General features: G+C 35.1%; 2 protein-coding genes across 2 annotated transcripts; both read right to left on the bottom strand.

Moving 5' to 3' along the window:
• Positions 1–252: 252 nt before the first annotated feature.
• Positions 253–6,936, bottom strand: LOC126715333 (uncharacterized). The gene is made up of 10 exons (XM_050415892.1): positions 6,770–6,936; positions 5,447–5,539; positions 5,078–5,192; positions 3,917–3,953; positions 3,725–3,794; positions 3,336–3,440; positions 1,663–1,813; positions 1,482–1,564; positions 696–789; positions 253–606 (listed from the first exon to the last, which is right to left on the bottom strand). The coding sequence occupies exons 2-10, from the start codon at positions 5,475–5,477 to the stop codon at positions 519–521; spliced, it is 774 nt and encodes a 257-aa protein (XP_050271849.1). The 5' UTR covers positions 5,478–5,539; positions 6,770–6,936; the 3' UTR covers positions 253–518.
• An 11,250-nt stretch (positions 6,937–18,186) lies between these two features.
• LOC126715332 (probable receptor-like protein kinase At5g20050) lies at positions 18,187–20,041 on the bottom strand. The gene has a single exon (XM_050415891.1). It carries the CDS (start codon positions 19,792–19,794, stop codon positions 18,442–18,444), a length of 1,353 nt encoding a protein of 450 aa, XP_050271848.1. The 5' UTR covers positions 19,795–20,041; the 3' UTR covers positions 18,187–18,441.
• Positions 20,042–21,201: the final 1,160 nt, after the last annotated feature.

Genomic DNA, 21,201 nt, shown 5'->3' with positions numbered 1-21,201 from the left:
CTTTACGATATAATACTTTTTTCACTCAATATGATATGTATCATACAATATGTATCACATATCATATAATACTAACAACCATGCATATCAGAGAAGAGGCAAAACTCCAAGAGCCTTGTAACTCAATTAACACCTCTTGATATTTCCAAAAAAGACGTCCAAAGTTCAAATCCCTCCCCCAACTAGTGAAATATTAGGGGAAAAAAAAAAAAAAAAAACCAGCAGTTACTGTTATGAGCAGTGCCAAAATAATAAATTCCAAACAACAGCTTCTTAATGATCCAAATAAATATCATTATAATTCACAAATATGTTTTATCTAGGAGCCAACAGGTCAAAATAACATCAAATACAAGAGAACAGGGTATACAAAGACCAATGACAAATGAAACGTGTATATCACACCCCAAACCACTTTTAGCTATGCATGCCTGCTGCTTAGAACCGTGGACAAATTTTTCCTCCATTTCTTCTTGTTGCTCACTTGCTGTAGCTCAAGATCTACAAATTACATCATCTTATGAAGAGCTCCCCTCAAGCCCCAATTTTGAAGTTAGCCAAGCACACACTTCATCCATCTCATCAGGGATTGTGTAGTGACCAAGTCTGCATATTCAAACAAAACCCTTTTATTATTGCTCTCTTGATTTATCAAAATTAACAAATACTTTTGCTGGGAATCTTTCTCAACATACCCATTATAGCTTTTGAATGTCACATCGCTAAATCCACTTGAGCCCAAGGACACTGAGGATTTTTCACCAAATTTATATTGAACGACATCATCCACTGTAAAAAAATCAAACCTTTATCATTCACAATTACCTAGGGCTATATCACTAATAGCTCCAATGCTAGGCTTAGATTACAGAAAATCCTGCAACAATGCAATGGTCAGAACTACAGCTAAGCACCACCAGTGTGACGTCTATGGCATTGATGATTAACACTCTCCACAAATTTCTGACGACAACCAGGCAGATTGATAATATAAAATTTAATTATATCTCATATTCTCGGGAAACAAGGACTGTTCATAAAAATTAAAAGCCAACTCATCCTAGAGTATACTTTCTTCTAAACAACTTCTTCACGCCAATGATTGGGCATGTTTCACAATCAGAGGATAGTTTTTAGAAAGTATTTACAAGAACACGAGTATGTAGAAGCCATTTGGCTTAACCTTGCATGTTTAGTCCCCTAAGGCTAATCAAGTAAAAAACTGCTCAGGCATGAATCTTCTGGCTACTAAATTTTGAACCTAGCTTGATCTCAGTTGTACAGCAGGTAAGCCTGGATGAAGAATTAATTGGCTGAGTTTAGACAACCATTTCAATCCAGTGCATATTTCTAATATCATGGGTGTACCACAGTGGCACCTGTGCTTAGAGGTAGATGCATATGGTTTCAGCTCAATGTCAATTAAATAATCCAAAAAGACGAATAAACCCACAATATTTGCAAATGACAAATTTTAATACCTTTGCCATGACAAAGCAAAATGGGCAAGGATGCAGCGCGCGTTGCAGCTTCAGTTACCTCTCCTATCTTTTGAGGCAAGGTCCTGGAAAGAATATAACTGTCAACTATAAGTATCAACTTAATTGCGAAATGAAACTATATAAAGTTGAGTTGAGTAGGGTAGATTATATGGATCCAAACTTTGAACAAGGAAGCCAGCCACTTAGCCCAACAACTGCACTTAATTTGGCCGGGTATGGATTGTTGTTCCCATATTTCCCTAGAGTAAAGCAGGTTGCAGAGTATAGTGCAGTAGCAGCACCCATGCTGAAGCCTCCAACACCAAGTTTTACTGTTAAAATTACACAACTATCAAAATCATGAAACAAAATTATAAATCCAATGTGGCATTAGGGCATCAAATGGGTTGTAATTAATACACCCTGTTACTCATAAAATTAGAAAGTATAAATTAGTCAGAAAATTTGCAGCATAAAGCAAAGTCATCACTGTGAATGACAGAAGAAAACTGAAATAGTGTCATTTTAATTAACATGATATAACACCAAGCAATCTCATAAATTTATTTCAGATCTGAGGAATCATATGTACTCTTTCTGGCTTACATGTAAAGCACAATGAAATAATTTAATATCCATGAGTTCTTTGTTTTCAACAAGTAAAGAATTTCATATCCATAAGATTTCCCTGTAAACTCTTAGGTTGCGGTTGATACTTGAATTTGGAATTTTAATTCATTTGAAATGCCTTGATTCCAAATCCATAAATTTTAAAATTCTTTGTTTTGATGCGTTTTATACATAAGATGATTTAAAAATTATAAAATCTATATGTCTTTTTGGTGTGTTTGGATGATAGGATTTGGGTGATTAAAGTCCAAATAACTTGTTTGGATAGTTTGCAAAGGGTCAAGAATTTGGATTTTGACAAATCCGCCAAGGATTTTAAACCTTAAAATCCTTGAATTGAAACAAATTCTTAACCAATAGAATTTTAGAAATCCTTATGACATACTTAAATATTTATGGATTTGGAATTAAGGCATTTCAAATCCATCAATTTAAATTCAAATCTAAATCCAAATCCAAATTCAATTATCCAAATGCAACCTTAAGGATTTCTAAAATTCCATTGGTTTAGAAGTTATTTTAAATCCGAGGATTTCAAAGTTTAAAATCCACCAAATCCTTGACCATTTTTAAACCATCAAAACAAAGTATTTGGATTTTAATCACCTAAATCCAAATCCACATGCCCAAATCCTGCCATCCAAAAGCACCACTAGTGTATTGTGTCAATTCAAAACATGATAAACTCATAATAGGCAATGCTTACATGTATATAGTGTACACAAAAAGAACTTGCTAGAATTGTAGGTTTGAACAAAGTGCAATGTGACTCAAAATATAGACATAAACCTGAAAGCATACTAAACAATTTTAGACAAGGTAATCAATTCAATGCTAATCAGTGTAGACAAAAGGTATAAATGAAGACAAAGTGAAAAATAAAAAATAAAATAAATTGACTCAATATTTTTTTAGGAAAGACTTCACTCTAGACAATAAGAACCCTTTCTGATCAGCTCCTGGAAAGGCTGATAAAGGATAATTATCTACAACTGTTTACAAGTTCTGCCAAGACCAGCAATATTTAAGCTATCATGCTCCATGTGATCATCAAGAGAACATATATAGGAAAGTTTCTAACTTTCAACACTTGCAGAAATCAAAGAAGAGTTAAGTTTCATCACCATTGTAACATTCATGAAAGCCTTTAAACCTGAAAAGGTATTGCCAAAATTACAGTGTTACTAGCTATTACATACTACAAAGCAGCAAGAGGAAACTTACTGTCATCAGGCTCTGTTGACAACAAATTTGCAACATGGGCTGCTGAAGCATCCAAACCCTCTAAGTCATCAGGAGCATCTTCTGAAAGGTCTCCCACATCAAACCCTGATTTACATCATAATAGCTTTTCAGAAAAGTATTACAAGCAGCAAAACTTAGCTAACAGCAAGACTTTCATGGAAAAAAAAAAAAAAAAAACTTTAGGTTCCAAGCAAGGAGAACTTTCATCTCCTTCCTTCACGACAAATTTCACCACTGCATTTTTTCCTTCTATTTATTACATAATACATCCATTGTACAACCTCTACAGTCTAGATATTGCAGAAAACAGAATAAAGACATCAAAATGAAACAAATAAAATCAGGTTTCTCAAAGCAAGAAAACTTACAAGCAGTGGAAGGAAAACCACCAAACACTGAAATTGGCTGGGTAGGAGCAGTTGGACATATCCATTTGATCTGCACATCATAACCAAAATGTTACATGAAAGTCTAACAAAACAAAATTAGCTTCCAATCACTGGAATGTTAGTCCAAAATGTTGCAAGCATTCCTTGATATATAAATTTACACATCCTTACATTTGGAAGAGGAAGGGTCTCCAATAGCTGGGACCAACTGCCAAACAAAACAAAATCATATATGAAAATTAGACCACTGTTGTATAGTAAGAAAAGAGTTGAAAATTTTAAAACTATTTTCTTCATTCTTTTCCTCCCTTGGCTCTTTGGAGGTATGGGGGAGGAAAAAGGGGACAGCTAGAATTCCGTCCTGCTTCATATGTGCCTAAATTAGAAGCTTGATATGATTAAAATTTAAATCCCCAGTCACAAAAAGGAAAAAAAATAACACCAGAAATGGAAATTTCAATCTTGGTACTTTCAGTAAAATGTATTCAAAATTTCAAAATCCAAAAAAATGCCCGCATCTTAAACAAGTGTTGAGAAAAATAACTTGACCCATGTAAAACCTATAATAAAAACACGATGGAAATACAATGGGCTCATACAGTTTCCAAGTGAAATAGAAACCTTTCATTACAGTATAAAACTGTAAGAGTGAAATCTACTGAAATTAGAAATGGGTATTGCAAATACTGCTGAGGTTGCTATTAATGTACAGAAGTCCTTTGATCCATGGTTTTCTTTCCCTTACTAACAAAACAGTCATCTGATCAAGCAAAACAAATTTCCAGGAGGAAATGGAAGTTCTAGAACCTGATCTCTTAAGGGAATAAACAAAATGTACAAAAATTTAGTCACATTCCTAAATTTGTACCCGAAGCTAAAACTGATCCATGTATGCCAAAACTATAAGCAAGCATTTAACACCCCCATTTGATTTGTACAGATCATCAAAAAAAAAAAAAAAAAAAAAAACCAGGTCAGCATTATTGTTAAAGATCTTTTTTCTTTTATTTGGTTTTTGAGAAGATAAGAAAAATTAGGATTAGAAATTGTTATATAAAACCATAATCATACACAAAACACTTCTTCTTTTTTTTTTTTGACAATTCAAAGTTTAAAGTTAACCAAAATAAAATTGAATTATAACTACTCTCTAGAGAAGTACAAATGCAAACAACGGGAAAGAAAATTACAAAATTTAACAATCTCTCTTCTTTTTTCTGACCAACCAGGAAGAAACTAGAAGCAATTACAAGAAGAGCTAAAAACATGGAAAACCACCTACATACCAATACAAGGAACAACTAGCCAAAGCAATGGGAAATATGGTATTACCTTGAGCCATTATCACCAAGGCCATGTAGCCAAACTACAGTGGCTTGGTGTTTACCTTTGGGCCTGACCACATAGGTCCTTCCAAACTCAAATGCTCTTCTAGCTGTTCTACCACCTGAAGTAGGATCACAATAAAATGAAAAATGATGAACAATATGAACAAGAAACATTTAGAGAAAAAAAAAAAAAAGGAGAGAGAGAGAAAGAAATCCATTTCTAAGTTTAATAGCACTCCTAAACACAACAAAGAAAACCCATTTATGTTCAGTAAGACAACTAAAAGAGCATTTATGAGTGTAACAAAAGAGACCAACTATTGACATTATCTTTATCATACTAAAGCAGAAGAGAGCAAGGGAAATAACCCACCAGAACTCAATGAAGGGCCAGTAAAGCTCATATTAGCCCCCCAGAAAATTGCACCAACCAAACTGGGAATAGCAGTTTCGAAGAACACAGATCCTGCAAAAGAAAAATGTAAGCTTTTCATTAGAGTAGACTAATATAGTGTTCTTTACAAAGAACAACCCAAGCTGATGGAAACCCAAATGTACATTCATCATTGAGGTTTCCTTCCAAGTGCAGAGAAAAGGATAAAGTTTTTTAATGAAAATTGTCATGTTCATTTAAAATAGAAGGCAGTTTAAAAACCATTTGGCTTATCAGCACATAAACACACATGAATCAAGGAATAAAAACCCAACATAAATTATATCCAGAACAAACAATGAAACAAACTTGAATGAAAAAGAAGTCACTAGCCCTAGGTTTCTCAAAAAATCCTTAGCTTTGGCTAACAGAAAGAGGGCTCACTCTCTTTCTTCCTTTAATTATATTTAGATTGTAAAATTATGTTATTAAACAATATTTCATAGAGTATATACTAAATCAATGAAAATGGGCTAAAGAACGCCAATTTACGGAAAATATATAAATATTTTCCATTGCTAAATGTGATACTAATGATATAGGGACCGACCATTTAATTAGCATTTTGAAAGTAAGAATGCAGTATCAAAAGGAAAAATTTTCCTTGATGATAGCTTGAGAAAGCAAGGAAAAACATTTCCAAAATGCTTACTAACCGGTATCTCACTTAACACTCAAAAAAAAAAAAAAAAAAAAAAAAAAAAAATCTATTCAGAGACTATTCAACAGACACAAAAATGCACGTCCCGCATCATTTTCAAGAATTGGAAAATTCACAATCAAAGAAAAGTAGAAGACACGCAGCAGCAATGACATCAATAGGGGATTACAGTTTCCCCAAATGCTAAATGAAACCCACATAACATAAGTCAAATTACGATTGAAAGACTTCTACGTAGCCGCTTGAACCAAATGCCAAGACCATTGCCTGAGAGATCACCTGGACCCTTTGAGATTACCATTCAATTTGACAACTTCAATTCCATATTAAAACAAATCCCATTAATTTATATAAAATTTCTAGCTCAAACTCGCTTAATATCATGGCTTAACACCCCCACCAAAACCCAGATATCAATAGTAAAAAAGAAATCCTCAAAATATAAAGAGATAATAAAAACCCAATAATTCAACTCTTTGAATTCCAAGATTGAAGCTTTATGATTGGAAACATGGAATCACAAGGCGGAAATGGAAACAAATTTGAAGAATTAAGAAGAAATTGAAAATGGGTTTCTAGGGTTGTAGCAAAATAACACCAACCTCAATCGCTGTGAAGATTCCGAGGTACCACGAGGACCTCACTCTCTCTCTCTCTGTGTCTGAGCGTGTGTTTCTGTGTTCTCTCAACTTTCTCTATTTTCTGATATCATATTTTGTTTGTGTTTTGTCGTTTTCGTGCTTTGGTCACGGTCACTGCCCTGTACGGATTGTTTTCGAGGATTTCTACCATGTTTCAAACTCAAACCATGTGTGAATGACTTTTACTCTTATCATAATTATAGACCGTTGATTTTTGACGCGTTAGATCTATGCAATTATCGTGTGCCACGTGTTGAAAATAAGTTTGAGGATACAGAATTTCAGTCTCAGTGGTTCAGACACAACGGGTTCTGGTTGCGAGAAGTTAGTAGCAAGGAAGGGGGTCCCCCACCCAACCCCTCTCCGAGAAGTTACGACTATCATACCCTTCTTACATTTTTAAAACACCTGTTTTTTTTTGGATGAATGAACCTATCCAATTTTTTTTTTTTTTTTTTGAGATGACTATTCAAAATTTGATTAAGAGTTCAGTGTTCACTGAATTTTGCACTGGACTCAATAGACGTGACAAGTTTTCCTAGTAAAGTGGAATGGTGCATATTTTTTTCACATTTATGGTTCATTAATTTAATAAATAGAAGTACCATTTATCATATTTCAAGAGTATTTAAAAAGAACTTGTAAGTCTAGCGCATAAGAGTAATTGAGCTATGCATTAAGCCCAATTCAAATTTCAAAACCATGCTCTGCAAAGAAAAAAAATAAAAGGTTAATAAGTTAATAATGTTTATACCCATAATTGGACTCCAAACCCAAAAAACAAGAACAAAGTTTATTGAGTATGAATTTTGAAAATCTAACCGGTAAATTACATGGAGAGAAACTGTGTTCTTAAATATAACCAAATCAAACGAATTTTTATTAGTAGAGACACTTTGGAGTCAAACCTCTCCAAATATATGCTTTTTCTCAAAAATGCTGTGGAGGAAGATCCGCAAAGAACAAAATAAAATAAAATAAAGGAAAAAAAAAATCTGTGTGGGAGGTGGAGTTCTTTGGAAAGCGTATAACAAAAAGGTTAGAATAACTAGCTGATGTTAATTTACTCATACACTAATACAAATCTTTGTGAAATCTACTTCCCCTCTGGGTTCGCAATGACACTCCGAATAAATTACTCTCCTATAGGAGGTGTTAAAATAAATATTATTAATATTAGCAACGTGAAGTGTTATACCATGTTGTGTATGCTAGAGTAGATGCGGAAAAAGAAGCATAGAATAGGAACATCAAGAACACGAGGGTTACGTGGTTCAGCCTTGTCGGTCTACATCCACGGATGAATCCCTTAAGGGCTACATCTTTATTGTGTATAAGAGTGTAGTACAATAACCTGTGTTACAATGAACCCTAACATGAGTATATATAGGCGACTAAATCCTAGACTACTAGTACAAGTAGGACTGGGCTTGGGCCTATTACATTGGGCTAATATATGTCTAATATATATCTCTAACACCCTCCCTCAAACTCAAGGCGGAAACTCGATGAAGGCTTGAGGTTGGATAAATATGAGAAGGTCACTTGGAGATACCTTGAAGAATGCCTTTGAAGAAACCACAATGAAGAATGTGCCAATTGACCAATTTTAGAGCTTCAAATGAAGAAACAGAGGTCGAAATTGGAATCTACGCAAAAAACTGAGCAAAATAGGCCCTGTCGGAAATTTTGATTTTTGGTCAAGGGTCAACGCAAAAAGTCAAAGTCAACTGGTCCAAGGTCAAAGTCAACAATCAGTGCTCACGGGTCAGATCTGGGTGGTCCGAGTCGGGTCGGCCGGGTCAACAGTCAGCTAGGTGACGTGGTGCTGACGAGGCGACACTGCTGACGTGTCTAATGACGTGGACTAGAGCATGTGTGGCATGCTGACGTGGATCAGTGACGTCATCCGGTGACGTCAGATGACATCAGCAACAGTTCTTCGGCGCGTGAAGGCGTTACAGACGCATGGTGGCGAGACAGATACCCGGGCGGCGCGTGTGAGTTCGTACGATCACCAGATTCTCAGGCCAGGTAAATCGGGGGACGACAAGGTCGTCTTGGCAGCGCATGTGTTTGAGATCCAAGCTGTGAGTCGAGAACCTTCCGCGGCGCGTGTGAGAGTTCCTGGAGCCATTGGTCGTGCGTGGTGGCGCGTGCGGCTGCCGTTGGAGGTCGGATTCCTGGGTTTTGTTCACGATATGCCGTAGAGCACTTATGTCTTGTTGGTTTCATCAGGCGAAGGCTTGATATGCACAGATCTGATAGGGAGAGGCACAGATTGCTTGGACTTGAGGATCTAGACACAGCAGTGAGCCATGGCGGTTGCGAGATGCCGTGGAGTCTAAATGCAACAGACAAGCGTGTGTGACTTCTGATGATGGTGTGCACGTGAGAATCTTCTTTGCTTGCTAGAGATGTTTGTTTGATGCCAAGATTGAAGTTTGGCTTTGATACCATGTTAAAATAAATATTATTAATATTAGCAACGTGAAGTGTTATACCATGTTGTATATGCTAGAATGAATGCAGAAAAAGAAGCATAGAATAGGAACATCGAGAACACGAGGGTTACGTGGTTCAGCCTTGTCAGCCTACATCCATGAAGGAATCCCTTAAGGGCTACATCTTAATTGTGTATAAGAGTATAGTACAATAACCTGTGTTACAATGAACCCTAACATGAGTATATATAGACGACTAAACCCTAGACTACTAGTACAAGTAGGACTGGGCTTGGGCCTATTACATTAGGCTAATATATGTCTAATATATATCTCTAACAGGAGGGAACCCCCCCCCCCCCCCCACAATAGGTGTAAACTCCTGTATGGGACTCATGGTGAATCCCATTCCAATTGTGAGAGGGGGGCTCTTTCCATAGGAATGAATAATTTCATCTTCTTTTTCAGCAAAACTGAATGACAGACACTCTTTATTAGGTAGAACTTGTAGGTATAGTGCTAAGATCAATTTGCAAGATTCACGAGGCAGATATTCCTTACAGCTTTCCAATTCAATTTCTCGTTGTTCTTCTATGGCTTTAGTCTCACGCTCCATAATTTGTTAAAGCAACTATTGCATAAAATGTCATTCATTGAAACCTTAGGTAGGTTCTTAGCTTAATCTAATTGGAAAACTATGCTCCATGGGCAACTATATATGTTCTTATTGCTAGTGGGCCAATTGGCAAAGAAATTAAATTGGTTGCAAATTTATTGATTTTTTTTTTTTTTTTTTTTTATGGATAATTTGATAGTTACAACGATGGAAAAGGGGATTTGAATCATGGCTTTCCTTGTAAATGACTAAATAAGAGAAGACAATGCCACTAAGTTAAAAGGTTTTTTATTCTTAAAAAAAAATGTTATCAGACCTTTGGCCAAATTTACTAAATTGAATAGGTAAAATGGTTCATCGATTATTCACTTGATGCGAGAGCTGACGTTTACACTCTATTCATTTTGGGAAAATGTTTTGTGAAAAACATTTCCAACATTTTACTGTGTGTTGTTTCATTGTAAAAATTGGTCAAACCTAAAAATATTTTTCATTGACCATATAATTCTTTGTAAAACGTTTTACCTTTAAAAATTTGGTAAGACATTTTACAAAAACACACAATGGCTCTCCCTTTATCTGATGGCTAGGTTGTCAGTCTGATGAGTTAGGCTACCTGTCTGGCAATCAGTGTTGGCAATCCGATCACCGAACACCAATGTTGATGCCTTAGGGCCGGAATTGGTGATTCGATCATTGGTGCTAATGGTCTGGTGGTCGGAGTTGATGGACCGACTACTGGCATTGACTGTCGATAATAGGTGGCAGGTCAAATTGACAACTCTATTAGCTAAGCCACCAATGTGTTGGTTTGTGCTTAAAAAAAATTTACATGTCACATTAAGGGGTAATTATTGAGTACTCTCAGAGTACCATAAATGTGTATCCTCTCCTCTCACATAACTGTGGATCCTACTAATTAAATTTATGGTAAAACTCACAATTCATGTGAGAGGGAGGAATACGCATTTATGGTATTCCCGGAGTATTCAATAATTTTTCCACATTAAATACCTGAAGATATTTTACTAAAAATGTCTTTTGTAAAAAATTTTACTTGAAACAAATGAAACATTAAAATTAGCAAATTTATGTTCCTAGGTCCCAAAAATTGGCATTCAATAATAAGTGAAAATTAATTTGAAAACGAAAAGATAGAGACTAGAATTAAAGAATTATTTTCAGGTGATTTAAAGGGGTTGAGTGAAATTTTTGAATCATTAGCCAAAGCAAACCATAGATGGTAATTTTTAGAGGATTAGGTCCTTATCCTGTATCGATCTTGTAGATCACTTTTTTTTTTTTTTTTGGAAGCTTTTGTAGATCACTAATCACATCCTTGAGTAGATGAAAGATCATCATGTTACAAATTTAGTTAACGAGTTTATAATATCCATAACTAGATTGTCCTTGTTCATTTTTAGTCCACCCAAAAATAAAAGAATTGTTCTTGTCCATAATTTTTTTTAATAAAATTTCAACTTATGGTGTTACTTTCTAATAATTGTGTTTTGTATTATCAAATCAAGACACCAATTAATTTTTAGTGAAGGCGAGGATTAAATTCTAAATCTCTTATTCAACCATCATAAATTTTACCAATTAAAATAACTAGAACTCACCATTTTCCTTGTTTTAAACAACAATAAATCACAACAAAAGTTGACAACTTTTTTTCCACCATGTATACTAATAGAGAGAGAGAGATGGGTTCAAGTTACATCTGGTGTAACTCTTATAAACTTATACTTTTTTTACACCAATTGATTTTTAGCGAAAGTGAGGATTAAATTCTAAATCTCTTATTCAACCATCAGAAATTTTACCAATTAAAATTACTAGAACTCATCATTTTCCATGTTTTAAACAACAATAAATTACAACAAAAGTTGACAACTTTTTTTCCACCATGTATACTAATATTGATATATATATATATATATATATATATAGAGAGAGAGAGAGAGAGAGAGAGAGAGAGAGAGAGAGAGAGAGAGAGAGAGAGAGAGAGAGAGAGAGAGAGATGGGTTCAAGTTACATCTGGTGTAACTCTTATAAACTTATACTTTTTTTACACCATAGTTTTTTAAGAGATCTAACAGTTAAAAAAACATCATTAAATGCTATTATTTTCCACTTTAATACCTAATTAATACTAGCATTCTCTCTCTCTTTCTCTCTCTCCTTATTTAATGCTTTCCACCATATAATATTTTCTTCAACACAATCTTACAAAAAAAAATTGAAAAATAATCCCAACTCTATCCAACATTTAGAATCTCTGCCTTCTTAAAAAAAAAAAAAAAAAACATTTAGAATCTCTGAACAATTCATAATGGGCAAATTTCTAACAATAAACTCCGAAACAGGTGGTTGGGATATCACCACGATGAAGGAAATTTTCATCGCTCATGACGTGGAGACAATACTAAGCATTCCAATCAGCCCCTGCCTCCCGGATGACACGCAAGTATGGGCTTGGACTCAGAATGGAAACTTCACGGTAAGAAGTGCTTATCATGTAGCTTGTAAATGGCTGCTAGAAGGCAATCATAAAGCTGACAAGGGAAGTGCATCAAACAGAAAAAAGATGAGAGAGCTGTGGAGGTCCATTTGGGGCATGCAGTGTCAAAATAGAGTAAAAAAATTTATGTGGAGGGCATGTAAAAGTATCCTCCCAACAAATTACAACCTCAAACTCAAAAAAGTGGCCACAGAGGATAAATGTGCGTTTTGAGGTAAATTTGAATCTTCGGGTCACATTCTTTGGGATTGCATGTTTGCGGTTGATGTTTGGAAGGAAACTAGGCTCAACCTCCCAAAGTTTCAGAACCCCCAGCGTGACTTTATTGATGTGGTTTGGAGGTTGAGGGATATTCGAAGTGAGGTGGATTGGGAAATCTTTGCTACCACGGCTTGGTGCCTTTGGAAAAACAGGACCTCAATCAAGTATGAAGGTAGGGGTAAACCAACAAAGGCAATAGCAGGGGAGGCAGAAAATCTTGTTGAGGAATTCCATAATTTAAACACCACTACGAGCCAGGAATCCAAATCTAGGAGACCTTACTGGACCCCCCTTTGTTCGGTTGGTACAAGGTTAATGTCGACAAAGCAGTAGTCAAGGAGATCAATAGTTGTGGTGTTGGAGTTGTGATCAGGAATGATAAGGGTCAGATAATGGGGGCCATGAGCAAAAAGTTAGAACTGCCCTTGGGCGCGCTGGAAGTAGAAGCAAAGGCTGTGGAAGAAGGAGTCATGCTAGCAAAGGATCTTGGACTCAGACACATCATCATTGAAGGAGATGCTCAGAAGGTTATGTCAGCCCTTGCAGGCCATACATCTCCTCCAAGCTCAATTCAAAACATTATTGCAGGAGCAAGACAATGGTCCTTAAACTTCTCTGCATGGAAAGTGACCCATGTTCGAAGAAATTGTAACCAAACAGCACATTTGATGGCAAGAAATGCCAAACTTATATCTGAGAGTGTAATATGGGTGGAGGATACTCCCCCAGTTATTGAGACTCAAATTGAATTTGATGTAAGATGTTTGGGTAGTTGCCCAAGTTAATGAAATTATGCACAAGTTGACTATCAAAAAAAATATATATATATATATATATATCAAAACCACTAAAAACATCAACTAGAAGAAGAACCAATAAATATATAAACAAAAAAATTAATAACGATTGAGACCAAATCTTGTCCACCAAATTACCATAGAAAAATTCAATGGAACATTATCAACGATGATGTAGAGTTGTTCGCTTGTAGTCACTTTGTTTTTCTTGAGTTCCCATGCCCTAGCAAGTCACAATTTGTTCCCTTACAAAGGCACTCCTGTGAGTTTGCATAGAAATAATCTTCCTCCTTTGGCTTATCCACAATAACCCTACGATGAGTTAGCTATCCCATTCTTTTCTCATGAACCAATGCAACAGCAACTACAAACTCATTCCATGAAAGTGTTCTATTGTGATGCATATCTAGTAACAGTACAAGACTTTTGCGATCTAGTAGGATGGTTTTTTTAAGGCGTAAATGCACTTTTAGTCCCTACATTTTGACTTTTTTCCATTTTAGTCCCTACATTTTATTTTTACCACTTTTAGTCCCTAAACCAATTAACGTGGGACATTTAAGTCCTTGAAACATCATTCTGTCACCAAACTAATGGGGAAACTAATGGATCAATAAAATAATAATAAAAATTCACTATAGCACTGCTAGTCTGCCACATTAGCATATAAATTTAAAAAATTAATTTATTAATTTTAACTAAATAAAAAAATTAAAAACAAAAAATCACATGAATTATGATTTGAAGATTAAGAAAAAAAACTTGTAGTAACTTTCTCAATTTTTCTTAAATTTTCTTGTCAACCAAGCACAAAATCATCAATAAACACTAAACTCAGACACAGTGCCAAACTCAGTCATAGTGCCAAACTCCAACAAAAAATCACATGAATTGACAAGAACATGAACCAGATCACAAGAACGATATGGGTTTAGAGAGAGAGAGAGATCTAGGACCAAAATCGACGACTATCATTTTATCAACAACTTCAACCAACTTCTAAGAATTGCAGTGGATGAGGGAATCGCTTGGGGGCTGACTAGAAAGGAGAGAAGAGAGAATAAAAGATGATCTAGGTTTATAGAGAGAGAGAATGATCTAGGTTTAGAGAGAGAGAGAGAGAGAGAGGCTAAGATGTGGTTGGCGATGTTCGGTTTCTCCCTCATTGACCAACGGCGAGTAGATCTGGGAAAAAGTGTACCTGGCAACGAGCAACGATGTCAAAGTGATGGGCCAAGATGTCGACCAGTTTGCCTTTGCCTTTGTCTCCCCACTGACAGCCCAACACTCCTGATACTTGACTCAAAGACTCGATCCGGTTGGTTCTTTGGGTTGTGCTCGATTCGGCTACGCTCAGAGATGCAGAGGTTGAGGCTAAGGAGCAAACGATGAGGTTTGGGTGGCGAGGGAGAATAATGGGTCTGAGGTGGTGGTGGCAAGCACCCAAGAAAGGGATTTGTGGGACCCTGATAGGGTTCGAGTCGAGTGCCAGTGACGAGAGACTCATGTTAAGACACTGAGATGGATATGGGTTAGTGTGGCGGATTATGGTGGTGGTCATTGGGTTTGATGGTTTAGGTTTTGATTTTTGTGGAAGAACACAGCACCCATTTTTTATTTCATTTACAATTGATTTTTGTTGGGTTCATCTTCTTGTGTTCTTATGATCTAGGTTCGTGTTCTTGTGATCTGGGTTCATCTTCTTATGTTCCTGTGATCTGGGTTCATCTTCTTGTTTATTTTTATTCAATGGTTCAAAATAAAGGAAAATGTTCTTGTTCTTAAATCTAGATTTGTGTTCTTATTGTTCTTGTTCAAGGCACTTTTAGATCTCAATTTATGTGATTTTTTGTTTTTGTTTTTTTATTATAAATTAATTTTTTAAATTTAAATGCTAATGTGTTAGTGCTATAGTGAATTTTTATTATTATTTTATTGATCCGTCAATTTCCCTGTTAGTTTGGTGACGGAATGGTGCTTCAAGAACTTAAATGACTCGCGTTAATTGGTTTAGGGACTAAAAGTGATAAAAATAAAATGTAGGGATTAAAATAGAAAAAAGTCAAAATGTAGGGACTAAAAGTGCATTTATGCCTTTTTTTAAACCCAAGATACCTGCAAATCATAAAAATCTTCAAGATCTTTCAGAAATGCAATAGTTTAGCTGTTTTGCCATTGAATAAAATTAAAGCCCACCTCATCATGGTGGGTATACAAACCTACGATGACCTTCCACAACTTTTGCCATGTTTCCATGGTAGGTGGGAATGATGACTCTTGTTATTGGTAGTTTTGTGAAATCAATGATTATGAGATTATTTTTCAATTTTTTTTTTTTGTTAGATTGTGTTGAAGAAAATATTATTTGGTGAAAAGCAATAAATAAGGAGAGAGAGAATGCTAGTATTAATTAGGTAATAAGGTGAAAAACAATAGTAGTTAATGGTATTTTTTTAACCGTTAAATCTCTTAGAAATCTACGGTGTAAAAAATGTGTAAGTTTATAAGAGTTACACCAGGTGTAACTTGAATTCATCTTTTATTAATAATAATAATAATAATAATAATAGTGATTTAAATCATCATTGTATTTGGCTCGTGTGGACCCTCACATTAATGCCACCATCTCTCTTTTGACAATTTTTTTTAAAGAAATAATATTAGTAGTAGGTATATATCAAAGTCATACACTAATCACAACCTATTATCTTAAAAAATTAGCGATTCATTTTTTTGTTTTTTGAACAAAGTTTCTCTCCAAATTAATTTGGAGAGAAACTTTTCAAACTTCTCATATATCTTCTTCTTTTTCTGTGAATTTTGAAAATCTAACCGTTAAATTTCATGTTTTATATGTTCTTAACATGCATATTAAATTTCGTTCAAATTGGATATTATTTACTATTCGATCGATAAACTTATTTTTTATACACAATTTTAGATCATAAAAATTTGAAACTTTAACATTTGTTTGATGAGATAGTAATTGATCTTTAATCTTCTTGAAATTTTACACGCATGAAGAATATAATAAGAACATGTAATTTAATAGTTATATTTTCAAAATTCATACTTAATATAGAAATATATGAGAAGTTTGTAGAGTTTCTCTTTATTCTATATTTAATTAACATTAAATTCCAGTTTGAATTGACAATTGAAGTCCCATCCCTTCATTCTCACCCCTTTTCATTATTGCTAGTATGGCTGCCTGGCTGGATTGATGTTACATTACTTGTTTCCAACTGAATGAACTTCCAGTGCATATCACTGTTAAGGCTGTCGATGCAAATTTGGCCAAAGTTGGTACCACCATGAAAGTAAAGCAATCGATAGTGGTTGGGTTGACCTAAACATTAGGTGTCATTGATTCCCGAGGGCCTGAGTTTTTTGTGGCATGGTTTTCTTTCATGATTAATCTATGTTGTTTGTTTGTGGGCAAAATTTGTAAGATAATATTATTTTAATAATTATTATTTAAATTGGCAATGTTTTGAAATAATTTGAGAATCTAGTTTTTTTTTTTAATAAAAAAAGTAGTGCCAATTTAAATAACTGATATTCAAATTAATGTATTATTTTGCAAATTCTACTGTAGTTTGTGGAGGAGGTACATGGTGTAGGAAGGTAGGTGCGTACTAAGTCGAACGTGTGCAAAAATATGGCTTTTGCACTTCTGATCCATCACTCACTCGGCAAAAAGATAAAGGTCAACTTGAAAATTAACAATAATTGCATGTTTGTGTATATATATATATATATAGTTTTCTTTTTCATTTTTTTTTTTTTGGCAGAATTGCTTTAAGTTCAACAATACACATCACAAGAGGAATTTGTCAGAATATATATATATATATATATTTTTTTTTTTTGAAACCGTGTTGAAAATAAGTGGGTAGAGCATGGAATCCGAAAGCATTAACAAATAGTGACAGATAAACGCATCTATGCATGCAGTTGCAGATTCCATACATAATTCCAAACCAAGTCAAAACTTTGTGCAACTTGGACCAAAAAAGTTTTATTAAAGGTCAGCCTTCGGTTTATGAGTAACTCTGTTCTAAAATCTGATTACCTATAAGGCTATAAGTCATTCTTTCCCTGCTGTCCCATGATGCTCCGGTTGGTAGATGAGAAAATAAAAAGGAAAGAACCCCATATTATACATATGTATATAATCTTAATGTGGGTTGGAATGGTAGACTGAAATTTTATAAATTGTCCCATCTCCGCAAGTAGACTGAAATTTACTTCGAACTTGTTTTTTTCAATAGTCAAAGTCCTCCAATCAAAGACTTCAAAAAAATTTAAAATACAATTCTTTTTGTTGAATATTAAAGCCACCAAATGAGAAATATTAAAACCATCAGTCAAGAGACAAGTTCAAGGTTACAGATAATAGCTCTTCCTAAGAGAGAACCCGATAAGTAATATGTGCAGAAAATCAACCCACAAAAATAATAATAATAATAAAGAGTCCTGGAATCATTGAAAATTTAGTATTACAAATTACAATGGGTGGTCCACTCATTTAAAAGACATCAAGCTCATATTGTCAAGAATTACAAAGTCACTTGGTAGAATGTGCCCCCAAGTGTGATGGTTAAGCACGTGAGTGTTGTTCTCGAATGCCTAATTTTCAAAACTCATTTGGGGCTCTCAGCCTTCATTTACTTGCATATACCAACCCAAAACTAGTTTTCTAATGTAATGATGTTCTTAAAGATTATCCTATAAAAAATGTGAAACAGATTAATTAGTTCCAATTCTCAATTTCGAGTCAGTACATTTGCTACGAGAACGAAAGATACACTAATGCAGATAATCTATTTAAGTTTATTGTGTACAAACTAGGGAAATATGTTCATACTCTGTGTAAGCATTTGCCAAGGAAAAAAATTGAACTTCAAAGTAAAAGATGATACCTTAATTTTTAATTGAATCGATCAAGTTAAGATTCCTGATGGAGTAAGCTTTGCTGTTCTTGGAGCTTACCGTGGAGATAGAACTGACATGGCAAAAGAGCATGTAGATGTGGTAGGACAACTACTATCTACTAGGATTGGTGCTATTGCAGCAACCTTTGGCCTGTCACGGCCATCTGGCTGCTCTTCATGATCCATTGACAATAAATCAACAACGATCATTTTGGAATCAGGGGGCGCATCCACAGCCACTCGACCTTCAAGCATCTCAACTACACGAGCCATGCTAGGCCTCATTCTAGCCCTCTCTTGTATGCACCACAAGGCTACATAAACCAATCTTCTTACCTCCCCCTCATCAATGCCTCCACCATGTACTAGCCTTGGATCAACAACTTCCATAAGCTTCCCTTCCCCCAATTTTTCGTTCACAATTTTTGGGAAATATATCCATTTCCTTTCAGACTTGTCCTTACCATTTTCTACCAAGCAAATATTTCTCCGACCTCCAATCATCTCTAGAAGAACCATGCCATAGCTATAGATATCACATTTCTCAGATATTCCTTGCTCCAATAGCCACTCTGGGGCCAAGTAACCTTTAGTCCCCCGGATATTTGTGACAACTCTACTCTCATCTTTTCCCATAAGCTTTGAGAGACCAAAATCTCCAACAATTGCTCTATAATTCTCATCAAGAAGTATATTTTCTGGCTTGACATCAAGGTGTAAGACCCTTGAACGGCAGTCATGATGCAAGTAAGACAGTGCTTTAGCAACATCAATGGCAACTCTATACCTTAAGTCCCAAGACAAGCACCCCCCACGCCGGTTGTGCCTTCCCCTTCTGGGGAAAATCCAACAATCCAATGAACCATTTGGTATAAACTCATAAACAAGGAAGCGAGGTTCCCCAGGAACACAACAATAGCCAAGAAGGTGCAGTAGATTTACATGTTGCACACTTGCAATGGCCGCAACTTCTGATCTAAACTCCTTCTCCCCGCGCTCCTCTCCATTAATCCTCTTCACTGCAACAGCAGTCCCATCATTTAGTATTCCTTTGAAAACTGTTGCAGAAGCTCCTTGGCCTAACAATGAATGGAAATTGTCTGTTGCTTCCTCTAGCTCCTTGTATCTAAACTTTGTTGGAACTCCAGCAACTTTCCTGAGAAAACTGTACTCAATACGAAGCTCTCTTCCTTCAGATACCAGTTTTGATTCCAACAACTGTCTCCTTCGATTGTATTGTCTCCTGATTACTAGGTATGCAAAGACAGCAAGGATCACTGCTATACCTGCTCCACAAATGAGAAAGAAAGCCTTGGAAAGTTTGAGAAGGACACGAGCAACAATGATAAGAATGATGAGGGAGATCACTGTTGTAACAGCAACGATATTTGCTTTCTTGTCTTCCATCAAAGCTCCATATTGTTATCTCATAGACAAAATGGGAAGCAAATGGTTTTCTTTCTTGTAGGTTTCTTCTCTGAAGAGAATTTGGATTTTGCTAGAGAAGGGCAGGTATGACATTCATGTAGTTGTTTGTTTTTAAGGTAAGAACTAAGAAATAAGAATCAAATGATTTAATCAATATTTCTAATACTCAGATGTAAACTTAATGTGACAACCATTTTTCATCTTCAAACTAGCAAATGTTGACCTGTTGAGGCAGTGTTATCTGCTATACATATCAAAAGAAACTACCAAGAAGTTCACCTAATTTCTGTCTTATTTTCTTAATAATACATCTAGTGACACAAAAAAATTTCATGACTTTTTCACAACTATTAAGGTGGCATGTTGTAACTGGTACATAATAAAGTGGCGTCAGTGACAAATCCATGTAAAATTAATTTTCATCCAATCAAAACTTGCCACTTTAGCAAGTTGCAGAAGAAGTTATGACCTTAAGACCTTAACTTTGCTAAAAGGTAACGAGGCCCCTGCCCCTCACATTTTATTCATTAGTTTTAACTTTTTTTTTTTTTTTTTTAGATTTGATTTCCAATTTTGCAGAGAACAGGAAATCTTCTCTAGATTCGTAGCTATTCTCACATATAATTTATCTGTAGATATAGTGCTCTGTCAAACTTAGAAAAGCAACATATATATCAAGGTCATTCTGTTTCACAGTTGAAAAAGATTGTATTAAACATTCTTATGGATTAAATTATTAAATTATCCTCAGTGTCCATTCTAACTTTTGCCTGCTGCAGTAAAATATATATAATTAGACTATGGATATGCCTATTGGTAAAAGAAATTATAATCTGACCTAGTCGTTTACCATTATCGTAAAACTAAAAGGACTCATCACCCACTCCAACTTATTTCAATCCACCTTAATTTGTGGTATAAAGCTATAAACCAAGTCAAAGGCAAAAACTAGCTGTGACAACCAAAGCTATGTTGTTGTCGCCTTTATAATAATCACAAGATATGGCTTAATTTTCAACGATTTCATTTGCTTACATGGTGGAAAAAAAGTGAGGATTTCAACATTGATTTCCTCAAAGTAAGACTAAGTCTGCGATGTGAGTAATTGAATATTAAATTGGAGAGGTAGAAGCAAACACCAAATGATCACGGATATCGTGCATTGAAATTGAATAGTATGAGATGGAAGAGACCAAGCACCAATGGCTGAAACTTGAAACTAGCACATAATATCGACATATTCAAATATTCAATTAGAAAGGCCAAATCCATCCAAAAATAAAAACAAAATCAACAAAGCCAAAATCTACTTATACTTAATGCCTGAGTGTGACTAATTAAGCACATTAGAGTTCATAAATTCACACATTTTTCTAGTGCACAAAA

Source organism: Quercus robur, chromosome 2 (genome assembly GCF_932294415.1).
Source record: "Quercus robur chromosome 2, dhQueRobu3.1, whole genome shotgun sequence".
NCBI classification, from domain to species: domain Eukaryota; kingdom Viridiplantae; phylum Streptophyta; class Magnoliopsida; order Fagales; family Fagaceae; genus Quercus; species Quercus robur.
Note: the sequence above shows the minus strand (reverse complement) of the source record. Positions and strands in the feature narration are given on the sequence as shown.